Source organism: Salvia miltiorrhiza, chromosome 6, assembly GCF_028751815.1.
Source record: "Salvia miltiorrhiza cultivar Shanhuang (shh) chromosome 6, IMPLAD_Smil_shh, whole genome shotgun sequence".
Lineage (NCBI taxonomy): Eukaryota > Viridiplantae > Streptophyta > Magnoliopsida > Lamiales > Lamiaceae > Salvia > Salvia miltiorrhiza.
Window position 1 is genome coordinate 42,860,759 of NC_080392.1, and position 17,906 is coordinate 42,878,664.

Below are 17,906 nucleotides of genomic sequence, written 5' to 3' on the forward strand. Positions count from 1 at the left end.
CCAGATGCCATAATTCGTGGATTTGAGTGGACGTTTTTGCCCTTTTTGGATTAAATAAATGCAATGAACCATTGTTTAATTACATGAAAAATCAAATCAGGAAATAATCTGGATCATTGATTGGATTGAGATGAATGACCTTGATTTGGTGTTCATTCTCTATATAAGAAGTGGTCTCCATAGAATGCGACCATATATATATATTTATATGAGAATGAATACTTTGACGTATTGACTCTTATTTCAACTTTCAAGCATGTGAAAAGACATTGAAATCTATTTAAGAAAATAATAAAATAAACTTCATTGAGAAAAAGAGAATATGAGATAAAGTTCAATAAGTTTATCAAGTCAATTGTCACCCTCTTTAACTTTCAATTTTGTTATTTTTATACATTTTCAAAATTTTAAACTCGCGAGGAAAGCTAATTGTGATTTGTGAAGGTCAAGACATTCCTAGGTGAATTTTGGTCAGTTGCAATTGACAGAACCAAACGCCGTCGTTTCCCCTGCACCACCGCCACCAATCCACCTATCTCCGCCGCACACACAGAAGAAACACACCATGGCTACCAGCATGGGCCCTCCGCCTCCTAAAAATCTCACCGCTGACGATGCCGCCGCCGAGCCTTCAATATCCGAACCAACGAACAGCTCGGCGATGGCGCCGCCTCTACCTAGAAACCCGATTCCTTCCGAACCGGAACCCGCCGCCGAGCCATCCCAAGACCGCCAAGCGGAAGCCGAATTAAACCCTCCCAGCAGTGTTACTCCAGGAGATTCCGATCAAGTTTCTAATTCCAGCGAGAATTCGAGTAATGGCGCCTCTGCTAACGGCGAAAGCAAACAGGAGCAGCTGAATGCTAATTTGGCGGCGCCGTACAAGATTCCTCCGTGGAGCGGCCCCCCTGGCCATGAGTTCTTTCTCGAAGTCCTCAAAGATGGCGCCATCATCACTCGATATGATGTGTTAGTAGTTCTCCCCTTTTCTGTATTGATTGTATCCCGTTTGTTTTACTTCATATCATGTACAAAGAAATACACTTTCTGAAAATTCTTTAACAAAAGGTTTTACATTTTTACTGAAGAGTCTTTTATTGTTCTTGTATGCACATTGAGATTTTCATGAGGATTTTGTCTGAGTTACTCCTCTAATGCGTTTAATTTCAGAAACGAGAAGGGGGCTTACATGTTTGGGCGTGTAGATATTTGTGATTTTGTGCTCGAGCATCCTACTATTTCTCGGTTTCATGCCGGTATAGTTTCTTTGCCTGCCCTTTTCTATTGTCATTACACTTTATTGTTTCTGGGTAGTGTATATGCCTTCAATAAACCACTATTTGAAGCTTCAGATGGTTTCTTTTGGGTGAAATGAATAGCTAATTCCCCTGTTTACTTATGAATTTCTTAGTACATTCTTATTGTCCTCATGGATTACTGTTGTTTTCTGTCGAAGGAAACCCTACTAGCGATCAAGAGTGTTATATCAATTAGAAGCTACACCATTTTGATAGGTTTTATTTCCAGTCATTCCAGGAGAATGTTTTCTAATAATGGTAGTTGTATTGTCTAAAGAATGATAACAGGTTTTGGGTATTTCATTGGGAAAAGATATTTGATTTATCTTCGGGAAATATTTGATTGTTGATGTTTTGCATGTTTTGTTGTGGTTAATGGAAGATATTTATGATAGAAAATGTATCATCAATGTTGGATCCTTCTACAGAGAAGGAACATGAAAAATGCCAATGTAACTAAACACGGTGAATGCTTTTCGCTTCTGTGTGTTATATCTTCATGAATTTGAGAAGTCCAATAGTTATTATCTACATATTGTAGTGCAGTGCCAGATGATAAGTTGTTAGTTCTGTTTGGATTATGTCATAAGATTCTTTGGTTATCATCTAATTTGAGGATACTTGTTTTTTCCTGTGTAGTTTCTATTTACCTGTGATTTTTTTTTTGTTGTTGCATTGGCTTGTGGTAATATAATTTGTAATGAAACTGCCAAGTATGTTAATTTCTGTAAAGTACACCATTTTTATAAGGTAAATATTGAGGTTGATGAGGGTGTTGAAAATTCCTTAGTATTTAGTATATTTTTTAATTATTTATTCCTTGCATGGTTCCAGTTCTTCAGTTCAAGAGCGACGGAGGTGCATACCTCTATGATCTTGGCAGTACACATGGGACATTTATAAACAAGAACCAGGTACAATTTCCTTTACCGAACCCTCACCCATCCATTACTTCTGCAACAATTTTGATTTCCTGTTCATGAATTTGTATAGCTTTAATTACCACTCTTGCAAAATTTTATGGGTATGATATCCCTAGGTAATACTCTGGACCACTATTTACATAAGTTGAAACGTCGAGATTATATTTGGCTCTTAAATTTGAAAGGTGCCCATTGGATCATTGCACTGATCATAGAATAGAAATATCTATGTATGCATCTAAGAGTCTTACTGAAGTGGTCTCCTTTATTGATTACTTGATCTTCTTACCTAATGCTACTTGACAAGGGAGGTGGATGTTTGTGTCACTTCATGTACTTGTGCTGTAAATTATGATATTCTTTTCTGATGAAATTGTTGGGCTGACATCAGGTAAAGAAAAGGATCTATGTGGATTTGCACGTTGGTGATGTCCTCCGGTTTGGCCAGTAAGTAGTATCATTAGTTATTTCTTCGTGTATTGGATCTTGGAGTTCTCAATCCCATCCCACCCCTCAGATTTGTTGGGCCTCTTGCATGAATTTAGTGGTATAGAAGTCCATCTTGTATTCTTATACTTGAATTAATGATCTTGCTTTTATGAGTAAAAATGCAAGGTCTCTCTGCTAATGTAAACTTCTCATGTGTAGTTTGATATGATTTTTTACTGTAGCATAACTTGTGACCTTATTTTTTCATGCCTTATGTCTTGTTGGTTTTTGTGCAGCTCATCTAGGCTGTACATATTTCAAGGACCATCTGAATTGATGCCTCCAGTAAGTTTCTCCAATTTTAGAAATTTCTTAATCTTAACAGAAAGATTGCTTGTATCAAAGCCATTTAAGTTTGAAGGAAACTGATATATGTGTTTATTCTACTGTCAGACTGTCACTATATCTGCCTTAATTATTGTGGTATTGTTTTGGTAGGAAGCTGATTTGAAGAGGCTAAGGAAAGCAAAGATCCAACAAGAAACAAAAGACATGGAAGCATCACTTTTGCGTGCAAAAATAGAGGCATCTCGTGCTGATGGGATTTCTTGGGGCATGGGTGAAGATGCAGTTGAGGAATTGGAGGTGTGTTCCAGATTTTGTTTGTCAGATGAATTTGTTCCAAAATTTCATAGTGCTTGATAGAATATGAGTGGAACTTTAGTATTTTATTCTTGTACGTTCATGGCCTGCCATGTTCAGTTGATGATATGTTTTTGTCCAATCTTGCCACTTGCCAGTTTATTATTGTCGAATGGGTAAATTATGGGGAGGAGGGTTACCGAGCTCTCTGTTGGTCCTTGTGATTGTAAAGCAGTAGGTGAACTCTTGAGGATAGAGAAGAGAAGATATATGATCAAATTTAGAATAGCTTGGTGGGTCTCAAATTATAAAGATTTTAAGGACTTAATTTTATTGTGTTTCAGATGTAGCTAGAGATTGAAATTGTATTTTTAGCTAAGGATGTTATCACCATTTGGGGGCTACTCATCGCTTTGTAACAACACATCCCATTTCTTATGAAATTTCTGTTTCCTATAAAAAAAAGTGTGTAAAAACTCAAGGAACACAAATCCTAAGTTTTTCTACAATGTTTATTGGAAACTAAGAAGGAAATTTGTGAAGGTCTGAAGTAGGGCTTGATTGAGAATTTTCATATTCATATAGGGTGTTTAGTGTTTCTGTGTTTGAGATGGATTTGGGTTCAAGAGCTTGAGATTCCCTATCTAGTTCCTAGTAGACCCTGGGACTTGCTCACGGAGGCCGAGCTTGATGAACAATATGCCCTTGGTTTCTTTTTATATCTGAATTCTTGTTGACTTTGTCACAACGCGTGAATCAAATTTTCATAATGTACTTTTAATATGGTGAAGAATTGGCTTAGCTTATTTGTTTATTTTTAAATTTTACACACCAAATATTAGCTTAGCTTTCATAATGTCTTTGCTTGCTGATAGTATTATTTTCTTGTTCTCCGGAATTTACTGGTTTGTTTACTCTTGCATGCTTTGTCAATCATCAAAATTTTGTAGTTTTTTTTCTTTTTTTTTATCTTCAACATCTTTCCATTAAAGAGATGTTCTTTATGCTCAGGATGAAGTTGAAGAAATAACTTGGCAAACTTACAAGGGCCAACTCACTGAGAAGCAGGAAAAAACTCGAGATAAAGTTATTAAGAGACTTGAAAAGGTTGGTACATGTTTGTTGCTTTTATGATGCATTTTGCAGCTGTGATAGCTGAATCATCCTGTGTATTATGCCTCTTGCACTAGAAATTAATATTCTACTTTTCTTGAACTCCAGTCATGTGATATATGATTGTAATATGCATGTTTCGGTCCTGTTGATGTGTAATCTGAGAGGGAATGTCATAGGTTTGTCACCCTCTTACATATGTTTCTTGCTAGCACATGAAACTCTCATCCATTCATGTTTTTTTCTGCCCTTGCCATAGATGTAGAAGTCCTGATTGATCTTGGGATTGTCCTGATTTGTAATGGGTGACTGGTGGAGAATATTTCTTTTTTGTGAGTGAATCTCGTTTTCTTTTCCTTGCCATCAAAATCCGTTTTCCACACCATCATCATCAAGAAGTAATGTTCTTATGGTGGCTAATAGTTTTCTTAATTGGATATGGAAACTATGCATTGCAACTAAAAGAATTTTGCTCAAGAAATGAGGTGTAAAGATCAGTCCCTCAACAAGAAAGTGTCTCTTGAAATAAATGGGACATACTTAGGCCAGCTGTGCTATTTTGGCATTTTGAAATATTAAGTCACAAATTCAGAAGTGATTAAAATTTTGCAATATCATGAAAAGATCTATAAAATAATATTCACAACAAATAAATGGAAATGACTACCAAATCAACTTTATTTCTCCAGAAACCTTCCAAATTTAGCTTATCTGAAAATAGGTTGCTAATTATGCGAAGCAAAATCTGAGGACCTCTTTTACTTTGTATATCTGAACTATGTAGTGGGTTAGTTGCACTTGAAAGCGGTGAACTTCAAACTGAGATCATCCTTTTGTTGCAATGTAGCATATCTATCACATCCATTTAATTCTCTTGGCCCATAGAGATTGGTTTTTCAGGTCTACGGTATGAAAGATTATACGGCTGAGAAATATTATGCTTTATTAACTGGTTTCGCTTCTTCTGTAGATAGCTCACATGAAGAAAGAGATTGATGCTATTCGAGCAAAGGATATTGCTCAAGGTGGCTTGACACAAGGACAACAAACTCAGATTGCTAGAAATGAGCAAAGGATGTCACAGGTATAGGAGATAGGGTTTATTTGGTAGTGATGTTCCAAGCCTCTTGCTTCTCTTTAATATGCTGTTTACATATTTTCTGTATTTATCTTGGTCGAGTGTTGAGAAATGCAGTTTTATTAGATCAAGCAGATGGACAATTAAGCTTTATTCAGTAGCAGGAACTGAGCTATATATGCACTAAAAATACCTACAGAACTGTCCAGAAATAGGTTAAAACCTCAATCTACTGGGACATGGAGACGATCCTGCACAACCTACATTCAGGTCCTTGTTAGATAAGATTACTGACATAGGTTGCTAGTTAGGGGATAGAAGAGAAGGCATATATGATGTCCTTTTTTTCAGCATTTTTTTGGGGGTAAAACGCAAAAAACTGCAATTAGCAATCTATATAGATAAAAACTTTTAAAATTTGTGAACTGCTTATGTTGTCAGGGATTTATTTCTATTTCAATATTCATTTGTGTAATGGGGGGGGGGGGGGTGGCAACTCTTCGATAAATACATTTTTAGTGGTGTCTGTTATTTTGAAATAGATATGTGTTGTGTTGGTGCATGAATTCAAGAGTCGTTTATACAAGTTGGTCCCTTTTTGGGTAGTCTGGTTGGTTAGGTCAATTCACATCCTAACGAGTCCCCTTTATTCGCTCATTTCCTTATGAAATATGAGGACCAAAGATATGATTTAGATTTTTGATTCTGCATCTTTGTTCACCACAATTAGGGATATATCAAGCTGGTATTTAGTAACTCCATAGTTTAATGATGGAGCTTCCTTCCTTCTTTTTGCTGTTTTCTCCAATCCCCTTACATAGCATCTTCAAATGCTGGTTCACTGCCTATTAGCAGAATAAATATGAATCATTGTTCCGAAGTTGAAATCAATTCTACAATTCTAATACCCAAAGCTTTCTTTAGATAATGGAAGAGCTTGAGAACTTGGAAGAGACTTTGAATGAAAGTATTCGAGAAAGTTTAGGTGCAAGAGCTGGAAAGCTGCCTCGTGGTAAGCACAAAGGGCCCATGGGAGATGATGAAGAAGATTATACGAGGTATTACTGCAAAAAAGAAAGTTCTCTTTCTGTTTGAGAAGAAGACTTTAAATGCTAAATTTTCATTTGCGGTGTGTTGTGTCTCTCTCTCAGTTTCAAGTAAGGTCATTGTACTGAATTCCTTTGGAACAGTCAGCGGCGTTTTCTTTTTCCAACTGATGAATGTATTGTATCTTATGTAATAAGCATTGATTCCATAATATCTTTTCTTGTGGGAATGGTGCATTTACTGTCTTCTTGACTGGCAGTGACGATGATGAATTCTATGATCGGACACAGAAGTCCTCAAAACCCAAGAATGGTGAAAGTCAATCAGTGGAAACTGCTGATTCTCTTCTTGATAAGAAAGATGCTCTGGTTAAACAGATAGAAGATAAGGAAAAATTACTTGTGGATGAGGAGAAATCAGCAGAGGCGAATGAGATTGCTGAAGCTAGAGACGCACTTGATGCATACATGTCTGCAGTGTCATCTCAGTTGGGTAAGCTAGTTGTCTTTTTTTTTTTGAGTCAACTAGCTGTGTTATTATGTTTTTTAGTCATATTCATAATCCAACCCCTTTTAATAAATGATGATATTTGGCTTTAATGCTTGATGTCATGCATTCTAATGTCTTAAAGGATAATCATCGTGCATTATGAGACAACGAAGCGCAACTCAGTTGGTAAGACGCTTCCTCTCCAACCATTAGGTCGGGGATTCGAATCATCACAGGGGGGAAATGGGGAACCATTATTGATCCTCTTTAATAAAAAATCATCATGCATTATAAACTGGTTATTAGTCACCATGTAGTACTGATGTCATCTCCTCTGCCTCTGACTTTCCTCGTAACTGTGTTTTTTCATATTTTCCGCCTCGGTCTATTGCCCTTCCAATGGCCCCTGCTTCTCTGTTCCATAAATTGGTTTAAAAGTGGTTCTTGATAGATTTTAGCCACAGCTTAGTTTTTGACCATGTTTTGTTTGTTTCCTTGTTTGGTGACAGTTTCGGATAAAAAAGGAAAAATCCAGAAAGAGTTGTCTACTCTCAAATCTGAGTTGGATAGGATTGTTTACTTGCTGAGAATAGCAGATCCAACCGGAGAAGCATTGAGGAAAAGAGAATCCAAAGAAGAGAAGCCTAAGACGATCATTGAGAAGCCTGCTTCACATGCAGGCAGTAAATCTGCACCTGAAAAGAATCAAAAGATCGACCCTTCGGCAGAAAAGACTAAAACTTGTGTACCCGAGGCTTCACTGGTTAAATCAATGGAAGAAAAAGCCACAGTTGAGGCAAAATCAGACCCCGACACTACGATGAATGAACCAGAATCAATAAACGATCAGAGTACTTCTACTGCATATACTGTTGCTAAGCCTCAATGGCTTGGTGCTGTGGAGGATATAAAAAAGCAAGAACCTACGTTGAAGCCAGCAGAAATGCAGGAGAGCGACGAGTTTGTAGACTACAAAGATAGGACATCTATTCTGAACAATCCAGATTCTACTGGGGGGATAGAAGATGCAGCACCTGGTCTAATCATAAGGAAGCGGAAGCAAGTTGGTCCGTCCAAGGGGAGTGATGCCGTAGATTCTGAAACAACTGCCGCTTCCCATTTCAAGGCAGAAGACGCCGTGGCCTTGCTGCTCAAACACTCAAAAGGATACCATGCAGCAGATGATGAAGATGGAGCTGTGAGTGAAGATGTTGTACCTGAAAATCAAGAGAAAGAAAAGAAGGGCACGAAGAAGAAGAAGAAGAGAGTGCTAGGTCCGGAGAAGCCATCATTTCTCGACGAACCAGAGTACAGTGCTTGGGTGCCACCTGAAGGTAATTAGTTTGCAATTTCACTATTGAAATATGATCTGTGACTTTCTGGGCTAACTTTCTGTTCCACCATCATTCTCAGGTCAATCAGGCGACGGACGGACCTCCCTGAATGATCGTTTCGGTTACTAACGCAACTGCATATTGGTGTCGGCTTTATTCGTTACAAGTGACGATGCTGTCCCATGGCAGTAATTGGCTGAGGTTTAGCATTTTATTGCTCACTTTAGCCTTTTTTTGTCATTCTAATCCAACATCTTCAACCTACTAAATGTACCTGATTATACGTAAAGCATAGTTGAAATTTAGGACATCACTAATGTGTTCCGATTGCCAAATATGAATAGGTTTTAGCATGTTTGCTTTTATGCCGAAATAGGGTCGTAAATTTCAAGGTTACTTTGCATGATTTTATAATTTTCAGATAGTGATATGATTAATCAAATTTTCCCAATTGAGATTCAAATTTAATTGTCTGATGCAGTTAACAAATAAAGAAGTTTCCCCTAAATCATCTTACCACACGAGACTTGTCAACTTAACAAAGACTACATAAGCTTTGATTCTGTGTGAGCTGATTCATCTTCACAAGCAACAACCAAGGAAACTTTGAGCAATATAATTTCTTATGTACACGTTGGGATTTCAATAACAATAATTAGAATTTTATTAAATGCAATGCAAATTAGTAGATCTGTCGCATTCTACTTGCTAATAATGCACAAAACAATCAGGATGGATAAGCACATCATTTGCACTCATAAAAACAACCTTGCATCACGCATTCAACAATTAGATTTAGTCACAGTTAACCATAAAATAATTTACCCTGTAAAAGTTTTACACCTTGATATAAAGCAACAGAGTATTTGAACAACTAGGGTTTGAGAAAACTAAAAAATGTCCTATTTCCGAGTCACGATACTTGATATTACTGAAACCTTGATATTACTGAAACCGCAAAATATTGATCGAGAAGTGCGAGAAATACCAAGTGATAAACTACAAAACAGCAGCTTCACTAAGTAATCATCTATATACCAGCGCTCGTCTCTGCTCCAAACTGAGTGGTAATCGAGTAGGCCTAGTTTTGAATGCTGGACCTTGATATCCAATTTCCATTTCAAAACCTGACTTGACCTGAACAAACCCGCCAGGAGTTGGCTATTGGTACGAGACGAGCCAATGCCCCAAGTATCGCTCTCTGTTGTTGTCGCAAGGGATCTGGAAATAAGAAATAAGAGATCCTACTATATATCAACCACTATTCCACCACTTGTACATATTATAATATGAAAATCAAATAGCCCTGTTTTTGTCAACTACCAAATTACTAAATAAGTGGCTATGGTTATAATCAAATCATTTATGCTAGAGGGTCATAACTGGCCAATTGAAATCAATGGATCGAAACTTCCTCTAAACCTCTCTATATTCCACCAATCTAGAGTCGAGGCTACAAGAGACTACAAGAGACTGGTGAAACATATATTGTTGCACATCTTTGTCCTTGAACAAATGTATTCAATCAGTATTTATTGCGAACAAACAATGTATTGTTTCATTTGGCTACCACCTCTTGCAATCATCAGCTTCTTTGTCATGGAGGAAAAGAGTTTTTCAATATGAATTAAGCTCATGAGAAACAAATGACTATGTATAATGGGAATGAAAATACATTATCTGCGCCTTGACCTTGAGAAAAGTTCAAAACAATGAAAACATTAAAATTACTCGTTGCCTGAAAAATCTAAATACTAATCTAAAACAAGGGAATTAAAAAAAAAAAAAAAAGATCTGAGCTATTTGAACTGACCTCCCCTCCATCCTCAGACCTTAGTTCCCACAGGCTTGAAACAGTCGATATTGCACAAAACAGCTGATCTCATCATCTCCCCGAAGCTGCCATAATTAAAGTCTGACAGTCAAGGAAAACTTTTGGCAAATTTGCAAAAATTAATTCTTCTTAAGAATTAAAAGAATAATATGACACACATATATGAGTGAAGAAATTTCAGATATCTAAGTTGAGGCCAACCGATCTATGCTGTTCCTAGCTCTCTCTGGCTGCTCAGCAATATTATTGGTCTTTTCTGTGAACTCGGTACTCTTTCTCGATCTTTCTCTCTTGTCAACGCTGGCTCTGGATTTCTCCCTTCGATCTATGCTTTCCCTAGGCTTTTCCCTGTGATCTGTACTTGATCTAGACTTTTCTCTATGATCTATGCTTTGTCTGGGTCGGGAATCTATACCTTTTTGTGCATTGTCCATCTGATCCACAGATTCTACAGATCCACTTCTCAAATGTCCTGATTTCTCGACAGCTAATATGAATTTCTTCAAATGCTTTATATATTCTGGATAAAGCTCCAGGTCACAGTGATTGCCACCTTTAACCCATAATGGCTCGTACTTCTCTTTGCACAGCTCCCAGAGCTGCTTACCATGAGAGCAATCTACTACATCATCTTCAGTGCCCTGTTAAATGCCAGATTGACATGCATGTGTTAAGAAAGAGTAGACAGATCTTCCAAGCATGAGAAAAAAATTACTATGTGTCACAAAAATAACGTTTTCGTTTCTTGCTAACTTTTTTGAAGGATGTTAACCTAGAGAGCATGGGGGGGCGCCCCAGGATGATAAGACCAAAAGCAGCATAGAAAGTCTTCATGAAACATTTACAGTATTGTATGCCTTGTGGGGACTACATAACGGGTATGGGGTGGACCAGGTAGCGTAGCAAAATAGGATATATTGTTTGAGTCTCTACAAGTGTCTTGCTGACAAACTACCACCGACTTAACCAAAAATAAATGTCATAAACCTAACAGTACACAGGTGCTACTCAATCCAACCAATATGCTTGATAATTTTACCTACCTGCGCATATAACCTCTAATATTTCTGTTATAGCATTGCTAGGTAGGGATGATGCACAAAACCCTTTCACAGGATCTCATGTTCAGTGATATGTATTGCCGAAAATAATTTTAAGAGAGAGTAGACCAAATAAAAGAGATGTACGCATACATGGAAAAGTGGAACAATTGTTTTGTGGTTAGAGATGTTCAAATGAAAATGAGAGAGTGAGCCAATTGAAGCATAATTTTGGGTCTGGAAAAAAATATGTTCTCCATTTAATTCGGTTTAGATTGGGTCAGCAATTTACGTAATTTTGAATTTCAATTTGGTCTGTTTCATGACCAACCAATAGATGCTCACTCCTAAACATGAGAACCTACAAGAAAAGTGACTTTGTACTTGCAAAATAATGTTGGTGTGGTATTGGAGAAATTATTGGGACTACCATATTCTCAGCAATGCTAAGGTAAACTACGTAAACCTTGTATAAAATCGATATTATACAACACTATTGCTGGTTATATAAGATACTATAGTCAAAGTGGGCTGATTCCAACAATGTATCGGATCCAGCTAAACAACACAACAGTTCTAATGGCACATTAAGTCATCAAAATGAGAGCTGAATTCCAACAACAATAACGAAAAAAATATGAAATTTTTAACCATTGCACATTTGCACTACTCGCTTTTCGTCCTAGACAGATTCACTGAGCAATTTTAATGTGATTATACATGTTAATGTTGTTTGCATGAATGCAAATCAACTCAATCTATAAAATGCTAGTGTGTACAACTGGTCTTATACAGCAAGCAAACCAGAAAAGGAAGATACTTACACAAATCAACAGTTTTATAACTTGCAAAGAGAGATACTTACATGAATAACCAGCACCGGGCACTGGACCAATGGGATTTTGTCAATATTCTGTAGAAGAAGCAGCGAACAACAAGATATTACTATGAAATGCAACAAAAGTGCAAATCATGCAATACTTATAGGACTTATAATTACCTTATAAATGTCAAACCAGTACGTGCGTTTAACGGGATACATAACTCTAAGTCCTGACAGGATAGGGCTGTGAAGAACTACGGCCCTTAACCTTGGCAAACGTGATGCAAAATCCAAAGTAGGACCACTCCCTACTGACTGTCCATACAATATTATATCTTCCTCTTTTACCCCATAAGTCTCTTTCAGGCACGCATATGCAGCTTCAATGTCTGCATAAGTATTCTGCTCACTTGGCTAAGAAAAGAATAACACACAAAAGTAAGCGTTTTCCAATTAAAAGCTCCTCAAAATTAGAGTGCTGTCCACTTGTCATACCTTTCCTGTGGATTGTCCATATCCGGAGTAGTCATACCTGTAGCCATGCAAAATGAAATTTAGTAAGCATTCACACTTAATTGTCACTGTTTAGCCGGATTGAAACAAATATGATGTTTACACCAAAGTTGAAATATGTTCCATGAATGAGATCCCCCACATAAAAATGCAAAAAGGTAAATCAAATACAAGAATAGATAGTATACATGAATATTAACTACCTTTTTCCATTTACCATAATTATGACAGTGGCATGTATAAGTAATCTGCCATTGTCATTTTAACTGATTCATTGATCAGAATTTAAAATCAGGTCTCAACTACAGGGAACAAATAACCATATGAATTCACCTACAATTCCTTATCCTTTTCTAGTTGGTGTAGGGGGGATTGGGATTGAACGCTGACCTTGCCCTAACAAGAAGCAAGTAATGCCATCAAGCTATAAGTGTCGTGACTAATTTACCGCTCATCAAATATTTCATGATCTACAGTTCCATTCGCACATCACATAACAATGCATTCCAACTAATCACCAATGAAACATCCAAAACCTAATTAGGAACAAAAACGTAATCACAAATCTTTATGAAAATACCCCATCAAGTTGACTCGGAGGTGGAAGCTGAGTTCACTGAAGAGATCATACATCTGCCCTAGATCAGCCGCGTTCCCGTGCGAGTACAACAGCGTCAGCTTCGCCGTCGGATTCTTCACGTACACCGCCACGATCTCCGTCCCCCTCTTCGTCTTCACTTTCAAAACGTCGACGTTCTCGTGGTTCGCCACCTCCGTCATCCTTAGCTTCCCCGTCTCCTCCACCGTCACCCCGTACGACGCCGGATTCGGCGGAAAAAATGCAAACTTCGCCGCCATCGACGACGTCACCGCCCCCATCGCACACTACTATATAATTTACACCCCTCCAAAAAAAAAATCAAGAAAAAACGAAAAAATCGCGAACCGAGAAAAAGAACCTCCGTCTCCCGATTCTAGCTACCAAATACGGTGTCATCAAAATTCCATTTCCTGTGCTGCGCCGGACAACGGATTGGGGCGATTCAACCGGTTTATGCAGGGAATCTAGGTTCAATTATTGATGCTTGCGAGAATGTATAACGGGATAGATACAGGGGGAAGCTATATGTAAAGGTGCGTGTTTGTGTGTGTAATTTTGAAAGGGAGAAGGATGGATTTCCGCCGTTAAAGTGGATGGTGGCACGTGTGACCTCCAATGATGATCGCATCGGAGGGTGTACGGTGATCCCGTGCACCTTATCCCGACTTTAAATCGTCGATTTCGCGTACAGCGATTCTACTGACACGTGGCAGTTGGATAATGGACGAGTGTACGGGCTTTCGGTGTTGCAGAGGTGAAGGGATGAACTTCACTAAATTGGGTTTTGGAGTTAGGAAAGTGCACCTTATCATTTTTAATTTTATTAAACTTTAATTAATTGTATTTTAGTTTAATGAAGTTTATTATACCTAATTAGAGTATATAATCATTTTAGCATATAATTTTATTTTTTAGTTAATAATTGATTATTAGGATTGATAAATTCATTACTCACAAGTAGGATATATAATTTTTAATTTTTTTATGAATATTAATTATGATGTGCTAAATTTTATTTTTTTAAATATGAATTATTAAAATAATAAATTTGATAGTGGGACACATTGACTGGGGAATGTGGGGTTTTGTTATAAATGAAAAATAAATAAAAGGGGGAAAATTAAAAGTGGCTTTTTTCATTCCTTTTCGAAACAATTTAAAAAGTTTTTTTGTTCTTCTAAAAAACTTGAAAAGGAGTTTGCTTTATGTATGTGGTAGGGGTTTTCCCACATGTACTTAATCCATTTAGCATTTGGACAATTGGTGTTCTTGACCTTTTATGTGGTACTCCCTCCGTCCCAATAATGAAGTCCCCTTTCTTTTGGGCACGGGTATTTAGGAGAGTTAAAATAGATGTAAAAACAGTAGGGACCACATAATTAGTGCTTTAATTAATATTATTTTATTAACTAATTAAATTGACTATTGACTAATACACAACAAACCATTCTCTGCCATTCTCACTCTCTCTTCTCTCAAACCATTCTCCACTGCACCACCACCTATTGCGGGAATTGACTCAGAAACCATTCTCACTCTCTCTTTTCTCAAACCATTCTCCACTGCACCGGGAATTGACTCAGAAATTCGGCAGCCACAGCAAGCCGCAACCCCTACTCGTCTGAAACCCTAAGCCCCAAACTTCTCCCGCTCAATTCCCGGTGACCGCACGCCGAAAGGGGTGTCGTTCTCCGAGGCAGTGGTCGGGGAAAGCTTCGACTTTTGGCTTCGAGTTTTTATTGTCTTCATTCCCGCAGAGATATGGTTTTGATTTTTGATTTTACTGGTATTTGGTCGGATTTGAAGGTTTCTGGAATTGGGGAAGGAAAACGGGCGGCGGTCGTAGGGGAAGGAAGGCCGGTGGCGTGAGGGAAGGAAGGCCGGCGGCGAGCCTTGTTTCAGAGAGAAAAGGCGAGGAGAGAGAGAGGGGGGAAATGAGGGAGGCGGTGAAATTGGGAGTTAGGTGGAGACCCTCGCCGCTGCTGAGGGGCCGGCGAGTCGCCGCCCTTATTCCTGCTGAGAGGCGGTGGAGGCGGTGGAAGGTGGAGGCGGCGAGGCGGTGAAAGAAGAAGAGGAGAGAGGGGGGAGATGACGATTTGAGAGAGAAGAGAGAAGTGAGGAGAGAGAGAGGCAGGTGGGTTGGGTTGTGAGAGGAGAGAGAGATATAATTAAATCTATTAATTGTATGCTAATTAATGCCAAAAAAGGAAAGAGGACTTGAATATTGGGACGGCCCAAAAAGGAATACGGGACTTGAATATTGGGACGGAGGGAGTAACTTTTAGGAAGAATCCAAATTTGACTAGTAAATTCACAATATCCTTGAAAATGAGGGATTTTATTTTTATTTTTTTGGTCAGAATGAGAGGGGAATTAGGTATAGTTCTTATATTTAACCTTTCAATTTCATAGGATCCTTGACAATTAGATTAAATGATAACCAAGTATACAACCATTTGTATGAATTAGGTATAGTTCTTATATTTAACCTGTCAATTTCGAAAGTCCTCAATCAATTATGAGTTTCTATATTGAACGGAGGATTAAATCTCAACTCCAAACTCGTGGAAAATAATATAAATGTCGAGTTTAAAATAAATTTAAAGATTAAGATTTTATTAGAATACTTCAAATTTTGAATTTATTTATAATAAAGTCCAAAGTTTGAAATTTAAATTTCGATTATCACTATTTTATTTTATTGAAGGGCTGAAGGTGTGTTAATAATCATAGCAGGCAATTCAAAGTTGCATTTGAAATTTCAAAAGTAGTTGAAATGTTAGAAGAGTTGCAGTCAAATTAAGCCCCAGTTGGCTGCCTGAGCAGTGAATGAACTTTATCAGTGATAAATGATGGACTACCCAATATATAATGATTGTGCAATTTGTGCTATAACTCTTGAGGAATTATTTACAGAACTTTCTTCGAAAATTAATAGGAGTACTTACTGGGACATATTCGAATATAAAAGTCAAGGTGCAATAATTGTGATTCTTTATTTAGAGGACAATAATTGTGATTCTATAATGTTAATGATTTTAGCGAACAAAAAGAAGAAGATAAGGATAGTGTGGAATTTTAAAATGATCACTTTGAAATAGTAAAAATAAAAATTGTCTATAAAAAAATAAAACTAGAATTGATAGTAACACTTATCATTTTACCTGTCACATAAAAAAAATTAAAAAATTATCCATTGAGCTCGAATTCACAATCAATACTATTCTTAAGGTGAATTATGGCTCTAAAACTCGAATTTACAATCAAGATTATTCTTAATTGTGAATTAAAGTTTTAAAACTTGAATTCACAGCCGAATAGCTAGTTTTTGTTGTGAATTCGAGTTTTAAAGTTTAAATTCACAATCAGAAATAGTGTTAGTTGTGAATTAAAGTTTTAAAGCTTGAATTCACAACTTGAATAGCGTTAGTCGTGAATTCAAGTATTAAAACTCGAATTCACGACTACCCATTTATTTCTGATTGTAAATTCAAGCTTTAAAACTTTGATTCACAACAAACACTAACTATTCAGTTGTGAATTCGAGTTTTAAAGTTTGATTTCACAACTAGAAATAGTGTTGGTTGTGAATTGAAGTTTTAAAATTTGAATTTACAACCAACATCAGCTATTCAGTTGTGAATTCAACTTTCAAATCTTGATTTCACAACTAGAAATAATGTTGATTGTAAATTCAAACTTTAAAATTTGAATTCACAATCAACACTATCGATTCAATTGTGAATTCAAGAATATTAACAACACAAACTCACATTCACAACAATTGAAAACATGCAGCCTCGCATATTTGATTAAATCCACGTTAATTTCTCCATCACTTATTTTTTTTTCAATTAAAATAAAATCGAGTTTAAGTTTTTCTCATATTTCTTCTATTTTTTTCTCATATTCCTATTAAAAACAAAATCCTTCGAAGATCTACATCTCCTTCTCTGGAATCAAGGCTGTCAAGGTAGTAGAAAATAAAAAACAGAAACCTAAGAGCTAAACTCTATTTGACACTACGTAAAGTTTTCCATCATCGGTTCCATAGAAATTTGGAAAGATTCAAATATGAAGTGAGGAGGGAATCCAAATATGAAGTGAGGAGTGAAAGATTCTTGAATGATTTAATTGGAAATATGAAATGAAATCAAGCAACTCAGCTCTATTAGGTTGGTGTATATGTTAAGAGGTTAATTTGTATTTCTACATAAAAAATGGCTAATTCTTTTTAAAAAATTTGTGAGTGAAGAATTTTTATTTTTACTATTATAACAAAGCGGTCATTTCCATATATGGACTAAAAAATACACTTAATGTTTTTCTTATCTCAAATTTCTCAAAAATCTTTTACAGAGCCATCATTTTATTAAAGTTTATAGAAATAAGCTCAATATAAATAAGCCCATTAAATCAATTGGTAAAGGAACAAAGGCCCAATAGACACAAATAAGCCTAGCTAATTAAGTAACCAAGCCCAATGTACCAACTCATTAAAATCGTTTTTGTTATAAACTAGAGAGAAACGAGAGAATAGAGAAGATAATATGTATTGAGCGTATTCAATATGAGGACTAGAGACCTCTATTTATACAAGTAGGGAGCTAGGGTTTTAGGGAGATTTCTTGGTCAACACGCATAAGATATATCTAGAAGATATATTTGCAACACTTCCCCTTGATTGACCAATCCCTAAAACAAAAATGTTGCCTCATTAAAACCTTGCTAGGAAAACCCAA

General features: G+C 36.8%; 2 protein-coding genes across 4 annotated transcripts; one reads left to right on the top strand and one right to left on the bottom strand.

Moving 5' to 3' along the window:
- Nucleotides 1-315: 315 nt before the first annotated feature.
- Nucleotides 316-8,741, top strand: LOC130989733 (uncharacterized). The gene is made up of 12 exons (XM_057913813.1): nucleotides 316-969; nucleotides 1,171-1,256; nucleotides 2,133-2,212; nucleotides 2,613-2,668; nucleotides 2,947-2,995; nucleotides 3,149-3,295; nucleotides 4,304-4,399; nucleotides 5,376-5,489; nucleotides 6,408-6,541; nucleotides 6,790-7,022; nucleotides 7,529-8,353; nucleotides 8,433-8,741. The coding sequence occupies exons 1-12, from the start codon at nucleotides 566-568 to the stop codon at nucleotides 8,480-8,482; spliced, it is 2,274 nt and encodes a 757-aa protein (XP_057769796.1). The 5' UTR covers nucleotides 316-565; the 3' UTR covers nucleotides 8,483-8,741.
- A 406-nt stretch (nucleotides 8,742-9,147) lies between these two features.
- Nucleotides 9,148-13,896, bottom strand: LOC130989734 (uncharacterized). Of its 3 annotated transcripts, none has more exons than XM_057913815.1 (7): nucleotides 13,144-13,893; nucleotides 12,546-12,582; nucleotides 12,228-12,464; nucleotides 12,093-12,140; nucleotides 10,389-10,828; nucleotides 10,167-10,252; nucleotides 9,148-9,597 (listed from the first exon to the last, which is right to left on the bottom strand). In XM_057913815.1, the coding sequence occupies exons 1-6, from the start codon at nucleotides 13,440-13,442 to the stop codon at nucleotides 10,180-10,182; spliced, it is 1,134 nt and encodes a 377-aa protein (XP_057769798.1). In that variant the 5' UTR covers nucleotides 13,443-13,893; the 3' UTR covers nucleotides 9,148-9,597; nucleotides 10,167-10,179. The 3 variants fall into 3 exon arrangements, with proteins under 3 accessions (XP_057769798.1, XP_057769797.1, XP_057769799.1); XM_057913814.1 differs by having other exon boundaries at nucleotides 9,148-9,574; nucleotides 13,144-13,890; XM_057913816.1 differs by lacking the exon at nucleotides 9,148-9,597 and having other exon boundaries at nucleotides 10,346-10,828; nucleotides 13,144-13,896.
- Between the last annotated feature and the right edge of the window lie 4,010 nt (nucleotides 13,897-17,906).